General features: G+C 35.2%; 1 protein-coding gene and 1 long non-coding RNA gene across 2 annotated transcripts; one reads left to right on the forward strand and one right to left on the reverse strand.

The window, feature by feature from the left end:
• The first annotated feature begins 5,958 nt into the window (after window positions 1-5,958).
• LOC131613460 (uncharacterized) lies at window positions 5,959-6,834 on the forward strand. Its single transcript, XM_058885129.1, has one exon. The coding sequence runs from the start codon at window positions 5,959-5,961 to the stop codon at window positions 6,832-6,834; it is 876 nt and encodes a 291-aa protein (XP_058741112.1).
• Window positions 6,835-8,046: 1,212 nt separating this feature from the next.
• On the reverse strand, window positions 8,047-8,630 carry LOC131611383 (uncharacterized). Its single transcript, XR_009286879.1, has 2 exons — window positions 8,494-8,630; window positions 8,047-8,335 (listed from the first exon to the last, which is right to left on the reverse strand). It is a non-coding gene; the product is annotated as an uncharacterized LOC131611383 (long non-coding RNA).
• Between the last annotated feature and the right edge of the window lie 9,109 nt (window positions 8,631-17,739).

Genomic DNA, 17,739 nt, shown 5'->3' on the forward strand with positions numbered 1-17,739 from the left:
CAGAATCTCCAAATTCTGATTCTTTACAAGAATTATTCCGTGCCTGCAACTTTACCCCTAAACCTCGTCCTGACCCAGCTTTTGTTGTCTTGGACTCTGAGGATGAAGCAGAATCATTGCTTTCTCTTGATAGAGAACCTGAACCCTATTTCTTTCTGAACCCATATTCTTCTACCACCCAATTCAAAACCCCTAACCCTAAACTATCTGTTGGTGTACGTTTTGAATTCTTGAAGCATAAGGTACAAACAGGTTTAGAAGCCCTGAAGGTTGCACATAATGCCATGACGGATTATGTTGCTACCAGGGGTCTCTGGAAAGCTTTCAGAAGGGAGATCAATTCTGACTTTCTGAAGCTTCATAAGGAATGTGAAGCAGAAGTTCCTGGCCCTTGTGGATTCCTAAGGGATTTTGAAGACATCTATTTCTTTCCCATCAGGAGCTGGAAATCTCTTGAAGAGAAGGAATATTCTAATGAGTTTGAAGAGGTGCATCCTCTTGCTATGGTCGTGTCGAAGCCTCATTATCATGTTCTGACTGGAGACTTTCAGTCTATATTCAATTGGCTAAGGGAGAATCCCTTTGTTAATGCACCAGATATGGTATATCCAGAAGTTGAATATCCATCAGAACCAGCTGCTCCTACACCTCCACAGAATTTGGCTGACATCCTTCTGGCTCTAGAAAATCCAGATGCTGCTATCCCTGCTCCTGTTCATGCTGAAGTTGCTTCTGAATCAGAAGCTGATGCTGAGAATCAAGATACTAAGAATCATCCTGCTGAGCAATCTCCTGCTAAGGAAAATTAAGCTGATGTTCTCATGATTGATGTTGCTGCTGAGAATCCTCCTCTCATGAAGAATAGCTTTGATGCTTCTTCTGCCGGACCTTCTGTGCTGACAAACACTATGAAGGCTCTTCAACAGAATCAAGCTGATCTAGCTTCTCGTTTGGACAAGCATGAGGATACTCACAACGAGTTCAGATCATTCATGAAGACGCGGGCTGAAGACACTACTGAGATTAAAAACCTTCTGGCCATGTTAGCTAATAAGCTAGGGTAGTCGTAGTCTGTCTTGGTCTTAGATGTTTTCTTGTTTTATGCATTTGTTTCTTGCATCTGCTTCTAACCCTTTTGTACTTCTGATATTGTTTATCAATGAAATCATTATCTTCTTCACTTTATGTGTCTTTTATCGTCTGAATCTTTTAATGCTTTTTGATGTTATGACAAAAAGTGGGAGAAACATGATAATTGATTTGGTTTATTATATCAGTTGCTGGGATTAAGTCTCAACATTTCCTAACATTATTTGCAAGTTCTATGTCCTTGAGATTTTTTTGCAGGATTGAAGATATTCTGAAAAGCAATTCTATAAAGAAGCATGTTCTTGGAAAATTGAAGCAAGCTTAGTGCTGTGAAGCTTCAAGATCAGAAGCAAGAAGAATGTTCTGATATTCTTTGTGTAGAATATACTCTGATACATTTTCTTCTCTTAAATGCTCTGATACATGTTCTTTCTTAAGAATATTATGATACATTCATGCTCTGATATTTTTTTTGTCTAGTATGTTCTGAAACATTTCAGGATGTAAAGATGCTCTGATGATGCTCTAATACATTCAAGAATGTTCTGATACAATCAAGCATGCTATGACAACAAAGAAGAAATTTAAAACTCTGAAGCTGTCCTATGGAAGCAAGAAGCAGAAGCTCTGAATATTCTGAAGTTCTAGGCAAAGTGAAAGTCTCTGCTGAAATGGAAAAATACTCAGGGAAGTCTTTTAGTTATAAATTCTTCTAGTATTTATTTCAGGGGGAGACATATTCACACACTCTGATTATATGCTTATGCTATATCTGTGTAATTGTCTTTTGTCATCTGATATTCTGATTGCAAATTCATATCAATTATATATGTTTTTGTCATCATCAAAAAGGGGGAGATTGTTAGAACAAGATTTTTTCTGATCAATATTCTTGTTTTGATGATAACAATATATATGAATTTTGTATAAGACAATGTGGTACTCTAATCCTTTGCATTTTCCATTTCAGGAAATACATAAAGAGTATGCACAATTCAGCGCTCAGAAGCACTGACTCAGAAGGTTCTGGATGGCTCCATCAGAACATGCTCTGGCAAGACATCAGAAGATGGTCAAGCAGAATCAGAACATGGACTATGAAGCATCAGAAAAACATGAAGTTAGAAGTAGAAGCACTGATGTTCTAAACGGTATCATGCTCAAGCACGACTATTCTTTTATAGTATAAGGATAGATTTTTTAAAGCTTTTTTCTGCTCTCTTTTTATATAAGTTAATAAGGTAATAAAGTAAGAATTATGATTAAATAAATATTTTATATATTAAATTAGGAGTAGAATTTATATTAGTATTTTATTTTGTAATGTTCTCTAGAATGTTCTTAGGATCTTTAAATGTTGTTGAATTGGGCTTTAATTAGTATTGGGCCTTTAATTTATTATCCATTAGTATTATTATATATGTAGTGTCTTTTGACACTTGAAAATCAATCAATGAAATCAAAAGTTATTTTTATTCTTGTTTCTTTTAGATAGTTTTATTTTCTCTAGTTTTGTTAGGGTTTAGCTTTTGCTTCCTATCAATTGGTGCTTTCATTCTTTAACACGAAAACCTCCTATGGCATTTCCATTTCCCCCATCTTTCACTACTCATTTTTATCCATATCATCCCAACATCACCATTGTTACTCCTTCATTTCCATCCTATTCCACAAACATTTCTCTTGTAACTCCATCTCAAAATTTATTCTATAGTCATGGATACACACCACATCTACATCCTACATATGACTATTACACACCATTCTACCAACAAAATATCTCAACTCCTTTTATTCCTCCCTACCAACCCACACCAGAGCTATCAGATTCAACATCTCATCATTCTAACGCTTTTCCAAAAGACCACAGATATCACCATCAACGAGCAACAACTTCCATTTCACCTCATCTACATCCATCCTACACCATATCCCAGCAAACTCACTTGTCCACATATTCAGTTCAAGAACTTTTTCAAGAATGTCTTTAGAAAATATCTCTGGCACAAGAAAAATACCTCAGTAACAAGAAAGCTATTGAAGAGAATATCAAGCCTCTATTCTTTCTATCAAGCAAAGATCTCAAAAAAAGTCTCAGGAAATTTCTGATGAACACAAAAATTTGAGAAAAATATATTTTGTTAATCGAACTTCAACAGATCAGCCAGAAAATGAAGAAAACAGAAAAAATTCTGATTCACACAACTCATGTTCGGCGACATTTCCGGAAACAATTCTGGCATCACTTCCAGCGATAAATCCGACGTCTTCTTCGACAAGAGCTTTGAAGACATCTCCATCAATAACTCCGACGTCACTTTGGAAACTTCCCGTAAGAACTCAGATGACATCTCCGACAAAATTTTCAGCATTGCTTCCGATGACTTTTCCAGAAACACCTCAGTCTATATTTTTGACGAAATCTACGACAACACTTCCGATATCATCTCTGTTGTCATCTCCTCCGAAAAAATTATTAGATCTGAAACGGCCTCCGGCAAAACCACCACCATTTTTGCGATTCTATAACGTTTATCTTTGCTATGGTTTTTAATTTTATTATTTTTATTTGAAAAAAAAGAAATAGAAAGAAGATGATGTTGATGAAAAAAATGGAGAAAAAAGAAATGTTGAAAGAGGGAGACAGATCAGAATCAGGAAAGAGAAAGAAGAAAAGTATATTCATTATTTTCCTTGATCCCATCAACAAATTCAACACCTTTAAGATTTCGACACGTGTTAAAATCCATTTCCTTTACAAAACCACCAGCACTTATTCAAAACCTATGTGCTAGGTTTGTTTCAAATCCTCTCTCCCGGGTAAAGATCCTCTCCATTTTTTAAAAGAAATGGAAGACTCCATTAATATAGTTTTGAGTCTATAAAATTAAATAAATGTGAAATAAATGTCAGATGTCATGAAAATACGTGTTATTTATATACAAAACTATAATAATGGAGAAAATGGAGAGAGAGAAAAATGAAGAGGATCCTGACCCCTCTCTCCCACGTGAAATGCTTATGGTCCCATCAAAGAACCTTTGTTTCTATATTTTCTTTAATAGAACATTTTTTCATGACCAGTCACATGTTCCTCCAAATTTCTCTACCCATTTTTTATCATTAACACTCCAATTTCATTTCTATTGTCGAAAAAAAAATTTAATTAATTTAAAATTTGATAGTCTTATTTTTACAACCTTGAGGACAAGGTTGTTTTTTAAGAGGTGAGTAATAATGGAGTAAGAATTATAATTAAATAAATATTTTATATATTAAATTAGGAGTAGAATTTATATTAGTATTTTATTTTGTAATGTTCTCTAGAATGTTCTTAGGATCTTTAAATGTTGTTGAATTGGGCTTTAATTAGTATTGGGCCTTTAATTTATTATCCATTAGTATTATTATATATGTAGTGTCTTTTGACAATGAAATCAAAAATTATTTTTATTCTTGTTTCTTTTAGATAGTTTTATTTTCTCTAATTTTGTTAGGGTTTAGCTTTTGCTTCCTATCATAAGGTTTGGAAGATTAAGAAACGTTCCTAATTTTTTGCAGTCACTAAGGGGCACAATTGCTTTAACATTTTATCCTAATCTTGGCATAGAAGATGATGATATATTTGTCTCAGATGCAACAACGTGTCTTATATCTATATCACATCCAACTGAATCACCTCCAACCAAGACATAGTCAAATATGTTACAATATAAAGATGTTATATGAACCATATGACACTTCAACAATGAGACAAATTTCTATAACACCATTATAATATAATTAATTAATGAGTTAATTATTCTTTCATTCTACGGACACCAATCCATCATATGCTTATTCTTAACTTACATTTTGTTAACCATATGCAGGTGGTTAGTGACAATGGAATTTTTAGAAATAATGAAGATGACTTCTAGCATTTTAAAAAAAATACTTGGTTTGTATTATAAAATTCACAATGTGACAGCTAGACAAACATATATTTTTTATAGTGATTTATTTTAGAAATGAGAAGAGGATTTTTAAAAGGTAAACATGAAGTTCATTGAGGTCACATAGAAATAAATGGGGAAAAATTGGAGAGGATCTTAACTCATTGTCCTAATACAATACATTAACGAGCAACATTGAATGAACCACAATCAATGCCAACATACTACAATTCTTGAGAATTCTATATTATGTTTGGTTTGTTGCTTTCCGAATCAACGTTTCAGTCATTTACACCATGAATTTAAAATTTAAATTTATTTGTATAAACACTGATTATGGATTCAAATGCAAAATTTATGCTCAAAGGTGATTTTGTTAGAAGCTATTTTATATTGTGTTTGTGTTCAAAAGTAATTTTGTTATGCTATTGAAAGTTGAAAATAAAATTAAGAAAACTTCTGCTATGAGAGTATGTATAGAGAACTTCACTCCTGGTATGCAATAGTTCAACACACAATGTGAACTTCCTAACAGTAACAAAACAAAAGAACACGATATCACCTGTAAACATAATTTTTATTGTTGTTTGTATTGAATAGAATACATCAAATATGTCCAATTTATTTCTTTTCCTTCTACAAGGCGCCTAAAATCATCATTAGGGAAATCATTTAGCTTCAAAAGATTTTCTTGTGTGGAAGAGTAGAGACGAAGAGGAAGATAAATTGGATAGCTTAGGATAAAGTGTGTTTGCCAAAGAAGGAGGGAGGATTAGGAGTTAAACATTGCGGAAAGTTTAATCGGGCTTTGTTAAGCAAATGGAGGTGGAGGATGCTTAATGAGGAGAAATCTTTATGGACTAACCTTCTTTCTTGCAGGTATGGCGACATTAGGAGGACAATGCTTTCAGACTTGGTGACTAATAAAAGAAATATGGTTTCTCTTTGGTGGAAAGATGTTTGTTCTGTGGGATCAATGGGAAACGACTCGTTGGAAAATTGGTTTCCTTCATCCGTTTCTTGCAAGCTTGGAAACAGAGAGATCATTGATTTTTGGGAAGATAGGTGGATGGGAGGGTCCCCTCTTAGCAACCGCTTTCCTTCTTTGTTCTTCCATGCTGAAGCTTCTTCCAAAAAGGTTAGTGACAACAACTTTAGAAACAATGGTTCTTGGGTTTGGTTAATTAAAGTCCGTGAAGGCTTTTCTGACGTAGTTGAAGGGGAGTTATTAGTGGAGTTGTTGAGACTTATCAATTCGGTGCAACCCGTGGTTGGTGTATCGGATTTGTTTGTTTGGTGGAAGAATCCTAAGGGGTTTTCGGTTAAGGCTATTTATGAGATGATTATGGAAGGTGATTCTCGGAGTCAAGGATTGGAGGATAACATTTCTAAGGAGTTATCTTCTTTATGGAAAACTAAGATTCCGAGTAAGGTGTCTATTTTTGGATGGAGGTTACTTTTGAATAATATTCCCACTAGGAAGAATTTAGCTTCTCGGGGTATTTTATTCGGTCCGGATAATTTGGTTTTTCCCTTATGTTTATTGGCGGAGGAGGATATAAATCATCTTTTTGGGAATTGTTCGGTTACTTTAGGTTGGTGGAATAGCTTCTTTGATTGGCTTCGCATTGATGTTCTTGCAATTTCGGGTAATATCTTTGACCGTCTTATTGCTGTTAAGGTTTTTTGTAAGTCTCTTTTTGTTGTGAACACTAGATGGCTTTTTGGTTTGGCTTTTTGTTGGAGTATTTGGTGTTGTAGGAATGAAATTCTCTTTAATGGGGGGAGTTGGCCAATATCGATACTTTAGGGATGATTAAATTGTTAACTTGGGAATGGGTTATCACTTTCTTTAAGGTGGATGACAACCTTGTTTGGTCGGATTGGTGTCTTAATCCCGCCTCTTGTATTGGAGTTGTTTAATTGTTTGTTGGTGGAGGGAGTGGTAGTTCATTATCTCCACCCCTTTTTTCTTTGTATGCTTTTGGGTTAGCACCCCTTGTGCTCTTTTAATATAAGTCCCTTTGCTTATAAAAAAAAATAAAATAACAAATTGAGAAATGAAACTTGTGATTTAAATAGTTGATTATGAAAATTGAAGACTTCAAAATTGTAAAATAATATATGAAAGTGGAGAAGATGTTACCCTGTATCTGTTTTTTCTTCTTCACTTAAAATCGAAACCCCAACCCACAAACATATCTTCGTCTTCTTCTTAACTTGAAATTGAAAATGGGATAGGAAATCGAAAAATCTGAAATGTTTTTGACAGGAGACATTGAAGGATTAATATCAAGTTATGAACTTACACAAATTTGTTGATCAAGGATTGAAGGCTGAAATATGAACCAGAACAAACGGATGAGATGTTTGCGTTGTAGAGAAAGGAAGAACTCAATTGAAAGGGGAAAGAAAGAGAAAGAAGGAGGAATGGAAAGGAAGAACATGAAATGAACACACTTTCGCACTGTGCATTTTTTCGACCGCCGCTCACCACTGAACCGATTATGGCTTCCTGTGACCACCAAATTCGCCTCTACAGCCCTTCATAAAACCACACATGGTCGCCTTTAAAGAAACCATCACACTTGCCTTAGTGGAGATGGATTGAAGGTGAAGTAGTTGTTAACCAGACAAGAGAGACTGAAAAATATGATGGAGAGAGAAAGAGAAGTGTGGGAATGAGAGGGGCAAGCTATGAGTTAAAAGGAAAATGAAAAGGTTTAACAAAAATAATAGCTTTACTCGGGTAAAGAGGAGTACTAAGAAAATTTGAAAAAATTGAATGCCACTTTGATGAAAGGATTAATTTGATTGGTTAGTATAATTTAATTTAGTCAATTATCAAAATGAACATTTTGTAGTGTAAAATTTTTTATTGCTAAAGGATAGATTAGGGAGAACTTAAGCATCTTTCATGCTTAGGTAAATAGTTGATATTGTATAACAAACAATTAAAATACTCTATTTTAACATTCTCTAATTAATATTGAATCCATAATTATTAAATCAAATCGGAGACTTAATTAATATAACAACTCATATTGCCACATTATAGCATTATTAAATTTATAATGTTATTACACTTTTGGTCATCGTCAAAATGACTATTTTTCACAATAAACACATAACCAAACAAGTGCAACGTCGTTTATTATGCGCAAGATCTTTACAAGTACATTGATGAACCATGCCACTTGCTCCATATGCATCATTGAGGTCGTCCCAACATGTTCGAGAAGAATCACTACACTTTCTAGGCACAACCAAACTTTTAGGACAAAAAGGGCCAGGGCCAACTTCATCCGGGTCTACAACATTAAGGAAAACAAAAATATGTCAAAATAATTTAGCAATAAATTTAGTTTAGAATTTAGCCTATATATACTCTCTTTTGAAATATCTATGAATGATGTTTAAAATTACAATAAGTATAACTAATAATAATATTAAGTTATTAAAAGTGTACCTCTAATATGTGTAGGAGATTGGTAAGTGTGGCTCAAGAGAGCAGACAAAACACACACTATTAGGAGAATGCGTCCCAGCTTCATGATGAGATTTGTTTCAATAGACACGAAATTTTCAAATAGAACTCTTAATACGTTTGAACAATATCAACCAAGAGGATACACATATATATAGTGATCACTAAAACTAATGAATTCAACAAAAGTTATAAATTAAGTCAAAGAGACTTTAATATGTTTAATGAAACTTCTTTTAATTTTATTAAAATTAGGAATTTAAATTCAAAGTTATATTTTTTCTTATTATAAATATTTAAAAGTTAGTCAAATTTATGAACATTTAAAATTTAATACATTAAATATATGCCTTCTAGCATATGAGAATAGTTTGAAAATATTATGTTTTAAAAACCGAACCGGCTAGTCGAACCGAAAATTGGAGGGTCATTGATCTGGTCTGATTGTTGAATCAGGTAAATTATTGAATCAAAGGAAACCGGTCAAAATCGACAAAAATTGATAAATATCGGAGAATTGACGGTTTTAAAAAATCGACGGATTAAATACTTACTTTATTTCTCTGATAAAACGACAACGTTCTGATTTTTGTAAATAAAATTAAAATGTACGTAGACTTTCTTCAAAACATATTTGAAACAACTTTCCACTATAAAATTAAGTTTATTAGATAATGTCCTTATTTTGTTATTTAGTTTATGTTTCTATTAGACTTTATTTAAAATTTTATTTAAATTTGTATTTTATATTATTTTGTTGTGTGTGATAACTATGTTTAGAATTTTAGTAATGAATTTTTTAGTTTGATCGGTTTATTAATTATATAATTTTATTATAGAGACTAATTTATTTAACTGAATTATTTGATTTAATTCGATTTTGTTATGCGGTTTGACTAGTGATCCAGTTATTCAGCAGTCTTATTAAATTGATGAACGGTTCGATTTTAAAACATTGTCTATATATATATATATATATATATATATATATATATATATATGTGTGTGTTTGTGTGTGTAAATGTCATTTTTATATGAAAATGTGAGAATGAATCTGAACCATTGAATTATAAAATAAATGGTTGAGATTAAGTGTGAATTTTTTTCTCTCTCCTACATAATTTACTTTAATAATATGAGAGAGAACAAAAGATTCACACACAATCTCCACCAATTATTTTAAAATTCAATGGTTAAGATTCATTTTCATATTCTCATATAAAGATATCATTCGCATATGATATAACACCTCTCTCTCTCTATATATATATATATAATCCATACAGCGAACCGACCAATGTTATAATATATTGAATGTTCTAGCCTCTTACCTTTTCATTATATTTTCTATCATTAATGCTCATAAATAGATAATGCATTTATAATAGAAACTTTTTTTATGTTATTCAAACATGCTTTTTTTCAAGAATTTTTGTAATGTTTATCAAAGATATGTATCATTTTACTTTTTCCTTTTAATACCTTTGTTCTTAATTATAAGATTCTCTTGAGTTTTTTTATCCTACTTTATAAGATCATTTTTAACTTTCAAACTGTATTAATTTTTTTTCTAAACTTAACCTTAATTATATCACATCTTTTTATGGAATCAATAATAAATACACATGTATGAAGATTAATTATTTCTCTCTCCTATGAATAAATTTGTAAAATTGCACAAATAGTCAATAAATTTAATACTCTAACCAACTTTCTTAAATAGCGTAATTTTATCTACGGGTTCTTATATTTAAGGATAGAGGTAGTTGATCCGGAGGTTGATCAGAATCAAAAAGTGGACAAGGAACGTCTGCACGGTGTTGAAGAAGAGGATGAGGGGGTGTACCTGCAAGGCACTCCGACAAGCAAGTAAGTAGGAGCGCAGATACGTGAGAGTGTTTCAAGGAGTAAAAATTGTGTTACCTGGCCCTCTCAAGTGAAAGAGTTTTTATATTGTCCACCAGCGCGTGGCCATTGGTCCACATTTTACGCTGGATCGTGGATTTAGGCCAAAAACGCGTGACTTCCAAAATTCTAGGAGTAAATATAAGAATCTTGGGAGGTTTCCTGAAACTAGTCGTTGGTCGGGCAGAGGGAAGTTCCATGTCGAAAGGAACGCTTAACGAGTAGGAGCCGCTTTTCTCCTAGACAGGGAGCATGACGCATGTCTCGTCTTTGGCATGGAGGTCGAGATCATCGATGGAAGTAGGCTGTGCCGTCCTCGACACAAAAGGGGAGAGAGTCCAACTGTCGGGTAGGGGAGATGGCACTCCTACTGTCCTTAAGGGGTTGGGTCAAGGCTATTGGGCCGTCCGAGGGTAGGAGCGGATTGGGCCATGCTTGACCATTGGGCCAGTCTAGAACAGGAGACCCCAAAGTCGTAGCTCCGAGCATGAGAGCGATGACTTAAGGGCACACTTTGGCTGGGAGAAAAGATCGGGGATCGCGCCCGTCCGTATGCCGCAGTTCACTCGAGGGGGATTGTCGAGGAGTTAAAACATTGTCGAGGAGAGGAAAAGTTGATGGAAAGTTAATGGGTGACGTCGCATGCGTGTGTTGAGCCTCGTGCCACCATTATTGCATGACAATTGTTACGCTAGGGTTTTGTTGGGCGCATGCTCAACCACACGCTGAGAGGGCCCTCTATTAATAGGAGGGCCCACATTCATTTGCCACTTTCCGCTTCTCATTCTTCTTCAATTTCTGCTCAGTGTCTGCTCGGATCCGTTTCTATCGTCCACCTCTGTGTAAATTTTCCGACCACCCTCTACATCCTTCCAACCACGTAAATTTTCCGCTCCTTTTGACTTCTCCGCCTTAGTATTGATATTTTGGTAGAATGCATGCGGTTTAGGATAGAAGGAACATAGTTTTAGGTCATTTTATGGTGGAGAGTTGGTGTTTGACGGTGGTTTTTTTATTTTCAAACGTAGGTGCCGCCGTCTTGGGTCGGGATATGGTGTTTTCTTTGTTATTTGGTTGTTGTGATGGACGAGACAAGGCGGTTTCGAATAGGTATCCTAATGAGCATAGATCAAAAACTAGGTTGGCATGGTAGTTTGCACAATTTTCTAGGTTAAACTTCATGCGAAGCTTAAACCCCTAAGTGTCACGGAGATCGTATGGTTTAGTCTTTTGAGGAGGTTCCTAGTGTATGGTCTGCTGTTTTGAGTTAAGGACTTTGGCTAAGGACATTGTTCTTGTTGCCTTTGCGCACGCCTTTCACTTGACTAGCGATGGAAGGGTGGATTTAATTTTTGAAGTCGAATTCACTTTCTTCTATTGCCTTTTAAGTCAGGATGGCTAGTAGGTTCGAGGAGGAGACCATGAGTGATGCTATTCATTCGGAGACTGGGAGTTTCACGAGCGCTGAGTCTTCGGGGCGGACGCCCTCTATGCAAAGTGATCTTGGACAAAAGGAGGACGTGGCTATGTCTAGGGAAGATTGGGTGTCTGGAGAGCCTCGCATCACTCCTTCCTACTTCGTATCCCGTCCCAAGGAGGCTTTTATTACCATTGCAGCCGAGACGCTGTCATACCCCAAAATTTGCCTCCCACACTTCACTCACAATGAGTCAATGCTCAAGGGTTGCATTAAGGAGTTCTCTCACACAAGGTTCCTTTGAAACTAGGGTTTGGGTACTCTCCTAAGGTAATGGGATAAGTGAAGCCCCAATGAAGTCCCCCCATGGTTCATTATGCTCTAAGGTGCTTACATAACAAAGTTCAAGGTTCAATTCCAAAGCTTTGCTCACTCAATGGTCCAGATGATCCACAGTCAAAGCACAACCTAAGGCTCTCAATTTTGGGTCAACATCAAGTGAATTAAAGTATATCCACCAATTGATCAAAGATTGATCATGATTCCATTTATAGAAACTCAGAAATGAACAAGTGCAAAAAGGTTCAAATTAGGGTTTCTTTAGGAGAGAGTCAACCCAACTTTGACTGGGCATAACTTTCACATGGAACATCAAAAATTCCCCACTCAAAGCCTATTATGAATGAAATTGGATTCTCTACAACTTTGTTTCTCACAAACCAAGGCCAGAAATGCTTCATTTGAGAGGTATGATGCAAAAGATTACAGATCATTTTCGGGCATCCTTCAAAAGTAGTTTTTTTGTCAAAGAGGATATGATCAAGATAAAAGCTCCAAATGAAGAATATGTTCCAAAGGGGCTTATAGAGGACATCTTGAGGTTTCCAAAAAGTCTTAGAACTCCCTCATAGCTAAAAAATTGAGTGAGATATGCTTGATCAAAGTTGAGCAATTTTTGGAGGCAAAATGTGAAATAAGAAGGTTCACATTGGAAATTTTTGCAAATGGGCCTATGGTATTATGACTAAATCTTGGTCCACAAGTCATTAGCATGCCCAAAACCATATGCCACGAAATTTAACTATTATTTGATTTAATATGATTTTTATTTCATTTTTAATGATTTAATTAAGTGGAAAATCAAATATTTTGTTAAAGAGGTGTATATGGATTGATTCCAATCAATATTAATGGCTAAATATAATCTAATTTTCGTGCTAGCAAGATTGGAAAAGAGTGAATCAAATTTTGGCCAAAAATAGCAAGATTATATTCAAAAAATAACATCAATTTTCTCAAATGGCAAGATTGGATTCAAGGGAGTTTTGGGCTATTTGTTTAACCTAATTTCGTCCCTCTATAAGTACTGAACACGAGGCATAGGAATAGGGGTTGACAATTCTGATCAGGGGCAAGAGTGCAAGAACGAAAAAAGTTTCAAGAACTCAAATTCGGTTTCAAGGAATTTGAGGCTTTCAAAGAGATTCAAGCACTGCAAAAGCTTCATCGAGGGACTCTGAACGTGTCTGGATCCTTGCTCTTCAACAACACCCCCATATTGACCTCCAATTGCTCAAGGTAGGTCATTCTAAATTTTCTATCGATTAGCATCATTCTTGCATTTATATGGTGGATTATTGTTGTATTGTGCTTTGTATGATTGTTGTGGTCGTTTCTGGGTGGGTTGCATGAAGTTTGGGGGCCTCAAACGTGATACACCATAAGAGGCTGAAAGGAGCATTTAGGGTTTTTTTTGGGGGTTTTGTGTAGAAGTGAAATTAGGGCAAGGTGATAGCATGGGTATATTCGTGTAATAAGACCAAATAGATCGAGGGGGTCGCGCCACATTTATTTGAATATATGTGCTATTCGCTATTTTTGGTGTTTTGGTTATCTACGAAAAAACCATAGCTATTTCGTAGCTATCCTTTCTGAAAGTTGCAGGTTAAGTGGAGAAGATGATGGCGTGGCACCATCATATTTGTTGTTTTGAATTCGCGCGCGCGTTTCTGTTAATGTTTCGTTACTTTATTTTATTCACTGATCGTGTGTTATATACGCATAACATGAGTAGCTGGGTTGGTAGAGAGACGCGTATGGGAGTGGGGGGTCATAGGTTCGAGCCCTCCCTCCAACGTTATTTTTTCTGGAATATTTTCTTCTTGATCCTGTGGGGCGCATCCTCTATAGAACACCATACTCCCTCAGATCTGAGCCCTAGGACCACCATTAGCTTCAATCTAACGCGCCCAGAATTAGTGCCCATATTATGAACCCCCAAACCAACCCTATTAAATCATAATCCTAATAAATAATAATTTTAATTAACTTATTTATTTTGATTAAATATTTTTAATATAATTATTTTTATAAATAAAATAAATATATGATATGATTATTAAAAATGTCAATTTATTGTTCGTGCCGATTAAATCGATTAATCGCTATGGTCAACAATAATTTTAATTAAAATGCTATTTAATTAAAATGCAATCAATTTCTATGTGGTTAAATGGTTGCAACTATTTTATTAGTTGTGATGATTAACTCTTCTTTTTCTCACTTTAATTCGTTGTTCTTTTTAATCGAATCAATCGATTACGAGGGGTAACGATACAAACTAATTCATAAAAATTATTAAAAAAACATTCTTATTCGTTATTAGTAATAATTGAATCAATCAATTAAAATTGGTAACGATGCAATTTCAAATCTTTTAACTATGGTGAACGAATCTATTGATCATTGCGGTTAATAGTACAAAATTAAATCAGGGTTGTACGCCCAAATCTAAAACATTCAAAACACTTCAAATCAAACTACGGATTTTCCATCCTTATTCAAAACTACGATAGGCCATTCAAAAAGCCTTCAAACAACCATATCAAATCAAATTCTAATTCTAAGGGCGTACAACCCTTCCCCAAACTACGTTGACTCTGATTCTCCATAAGGAGATACATAGGCATTTGGATAACCAAGGCGAGTCCCCTTCCTCTAAATTTTAATCATGTCAATATAATTAACCCTATTATCACTTTCTGTTACTTTCTTTATAACCCTTGCCATAAACCCTTATCTTTGCAATGTTAGCCTTTAGGAAAGGGTTGAGGGTGCCTAATACCTTCCCTCAACCTGATTATAATAACTTACCTCGAATCTTTAAAACTGCGTAGGGTTTCCTATTCGCCCTTCAGAATAGGTGGCGACTCTAAACCTTCATTTTTAGGGCAGGTTGCTACAGCTGGCGACTCTGCTGGGGAAATACACTATAGGTTAATTATTATGCTCCTAAGGCTTGAGGGGTTTAGGTTTGTGGCTAATGGTTTAGGTTTTTGGCAATTTTTAGGGTTTGGCAAGTTTGCCATTTTTAGGGTTTGGGGGAAGGTTTATCTTTATAATAAATATTTAATTATTTGTTTATTTATTTATTTTTGGTTTTCATTAAATGTTTTATTTGTCATGTTTGCCTTGAAATGTTCAATTATATATTATATGCACTGCTGGATTTTTTTTTTTGTGATTATGTTAAAACCTAAGTGTGAGAGTTATCCTTGAGACCAGGGGGGACTTGAATCGCCTACGAGTCTCATTGATAACTCCACTCGGAGTGGGTTGAATATTCGGAAAAGTCCAAAATGAGGCTTGACTTTGTTGAGGGCAGGATTGGGTATTTGGCTGATCTCTCCGAGAACCTACCCAAAAATTCGAACCTCATGGATAAAATGAGTTGTTCTAAAATCCGAAGAGACAAAAAGTCTCGGAGGCTACGAACGACCCCCTAAGACCTTCTAGAACCCCCCATAAAAAGGTTGGCTCCCTAGAGCCGCTACGTCGAACCTATGAACTTAGAATTCTTGAAATATCATAATCTGATTTGTATTTTTTTTTTGTTATTTATGCTTGGGTTTGTTTTTTTTTTGTTTGCTTGTTATTATATCTTTGTGTTTGCATGCATCATTCCTCATTTGCATCTTCATCATGTCTTATCCACACAAAAAATATACATATAAAAAATATATATACATATTGTAAAAATATTTTTTATTGGTGAATATGTGGGAAGGATGAGTACTAAGAAGACAATTGTCCACCTTACCGTTTCTACTCCAGATATCAAGAAATTGAGAATAATCAAAGAGAAATTACCATCAGGTGCTTTGGATAGGTTTGTGATCCGCTATGGGGATATCTTGGATTTGCTAAAGGTAAAAGTGCAAGAAGAAGCTATCACCGCCTTGGTTCAATTCTATGATCCGCCGCTTAGATGTTTCACTTTTCAGGATTTTCAGTTGGCTCTGACTTTGGAAGAGATGGATGCTATGTTAGGATTCTCAAAAATTAAAAAGGAATTTTACACAGGTGTAGGTAAAGAAGTTGATTTTCCGGATTTGGCAAAGGCTTTGGGAGTGTCCGCTACGGAATTGAAGTCTAATTATAAAACTGATGGAGATGTGCATGGGATCAAAAGATCTTACTTAGAAAACCAAGCTTTAATATATGCTCAAAAGAAACAATGGGACATTTGTGGACATTTATTAGCTCTCTTGATTTTTGGTGTTGCTTTATTACCGAAGAATGTTGATTATATTAATCCTACCGCAATCCATGCTTTCACATCTTTTAGGATTTTTGACAAAGATCCAACTCCAACCATCCTCGCTAATATTTATTATGCTATCCATACGAAGCATGAAAAGAAGAAAGGAATGCTATTTTGTTGTGTCCATTTGCTATATTCTTGGTTGACTTCTCATCTATACAAAGCTAGTAGTTTTATTAAAGATTTAACTAGATATGATTGGTCTCAAAAATTGAGGGCTCTTAAAGCGGATTCTATTCTATGGTATGCGAAGAAATTAAATTCTGACAAGGTTATTTACAAGTGTGGGGAGTTCAACAATGTGCCATTAATGGGAACTCTTGGTTGTATTAATTATAACCCCGTTCTAGCATTGCGTCAATTGGGCCATTCTATGGATGGTGAGCCTTCCGAACAACAAGTAGAAAAATTAATTTTGCATGACAATGGGAAAGGTGAACCAAGAACATTGAAGAAAGTAATTCAAGCTTGGAAGCATGTTCAAAGAAAAGACTTTGGGCCAAAGAATGTTATTGCTAGAGAACCGTACATTAAATGGGTTCAAGAAAGAGTTGGAAAGATTTTGCTCCCTTTTGTTGTAGATCCCGCATACAAGCCTGATTCTCCTAATCCTGTTCCTCTATCCATCGAAGAGATAGAAGGGATCAGGGCTGCCCTAGAGGCGTCCCGAAAGGAAAAAGAAAAGTTAGAGCTTGATTTGCATCAGCTTACCAACGAAAGGAGCCAACTACGCTTTGACCTTAAAGAAAAGAACCAAGAACTTCAAGCCATGAAGGAAGAGAATGATAGACAAAGGAGTAAACGGAAACGTGCAACCGAAGGAGTTCTAAGTGCTAATTTCAATCTAGAAGCACATAATGAGAGGTTGGAACAAGCGGATATAGAAATTGCAAGGTGGAGAAGGCGCTATGAGAAAGCTTCTCATGATAAAGCGGAATCAGAGAAAAACTTAGAAGCCGTAGTCTTTGAATTAACTGATAGAACTAAAGATCAAGAGGTGGAAATAAGGAATCTAAAGTTTGATATTCAAGAAGCTCGCAATTTTGGACAACAAGAACGCACAAGAAGATTAACTACGGAGGAAGCACTTTTACAGTGCACCGGTGAGTACGATAGAGCACTTCAAGCTATGGCATCACTTAGGCAAGTGTTCATAAGGCAAAGAGAGATATATGAGGCAGCCATGGACGAAAGAGATCATTGGAGAAGACTTTACACGATTGTTTCTACGGCGAATGAACATGTAAGCATGGTTCCTAAGATGCTTGAAGACTACGAAAAATGCCGTGATAATTATGATAAG

The sequence above is a fragment of the Vicia villosa genome, linkage group LG6, assembly GCF_029867415.1.
Source record: "Vicia villosa cultivar HV-30 ecotype Madison, WI linkage group LG6, Vvil1.0, whole genome shotgun sequence".
In the NCBI taxonomy this organism is placed as follows: Eukaryota; Viridiplantae; Streptophyta; class Magnoliopsida; order Fabales; family Fabaceae; genus Vicia; species Vicia villosa.

Excerpts from the sequence above, each read along its gene's own strand:
- LOC131613460 (XM_058885129.1), top strand. The coding sequence starts at position 5,959 with ATGGTTTCTCTTTGGTGGAAAGATGTTTGTTCTGTGGGATCAATGGGA.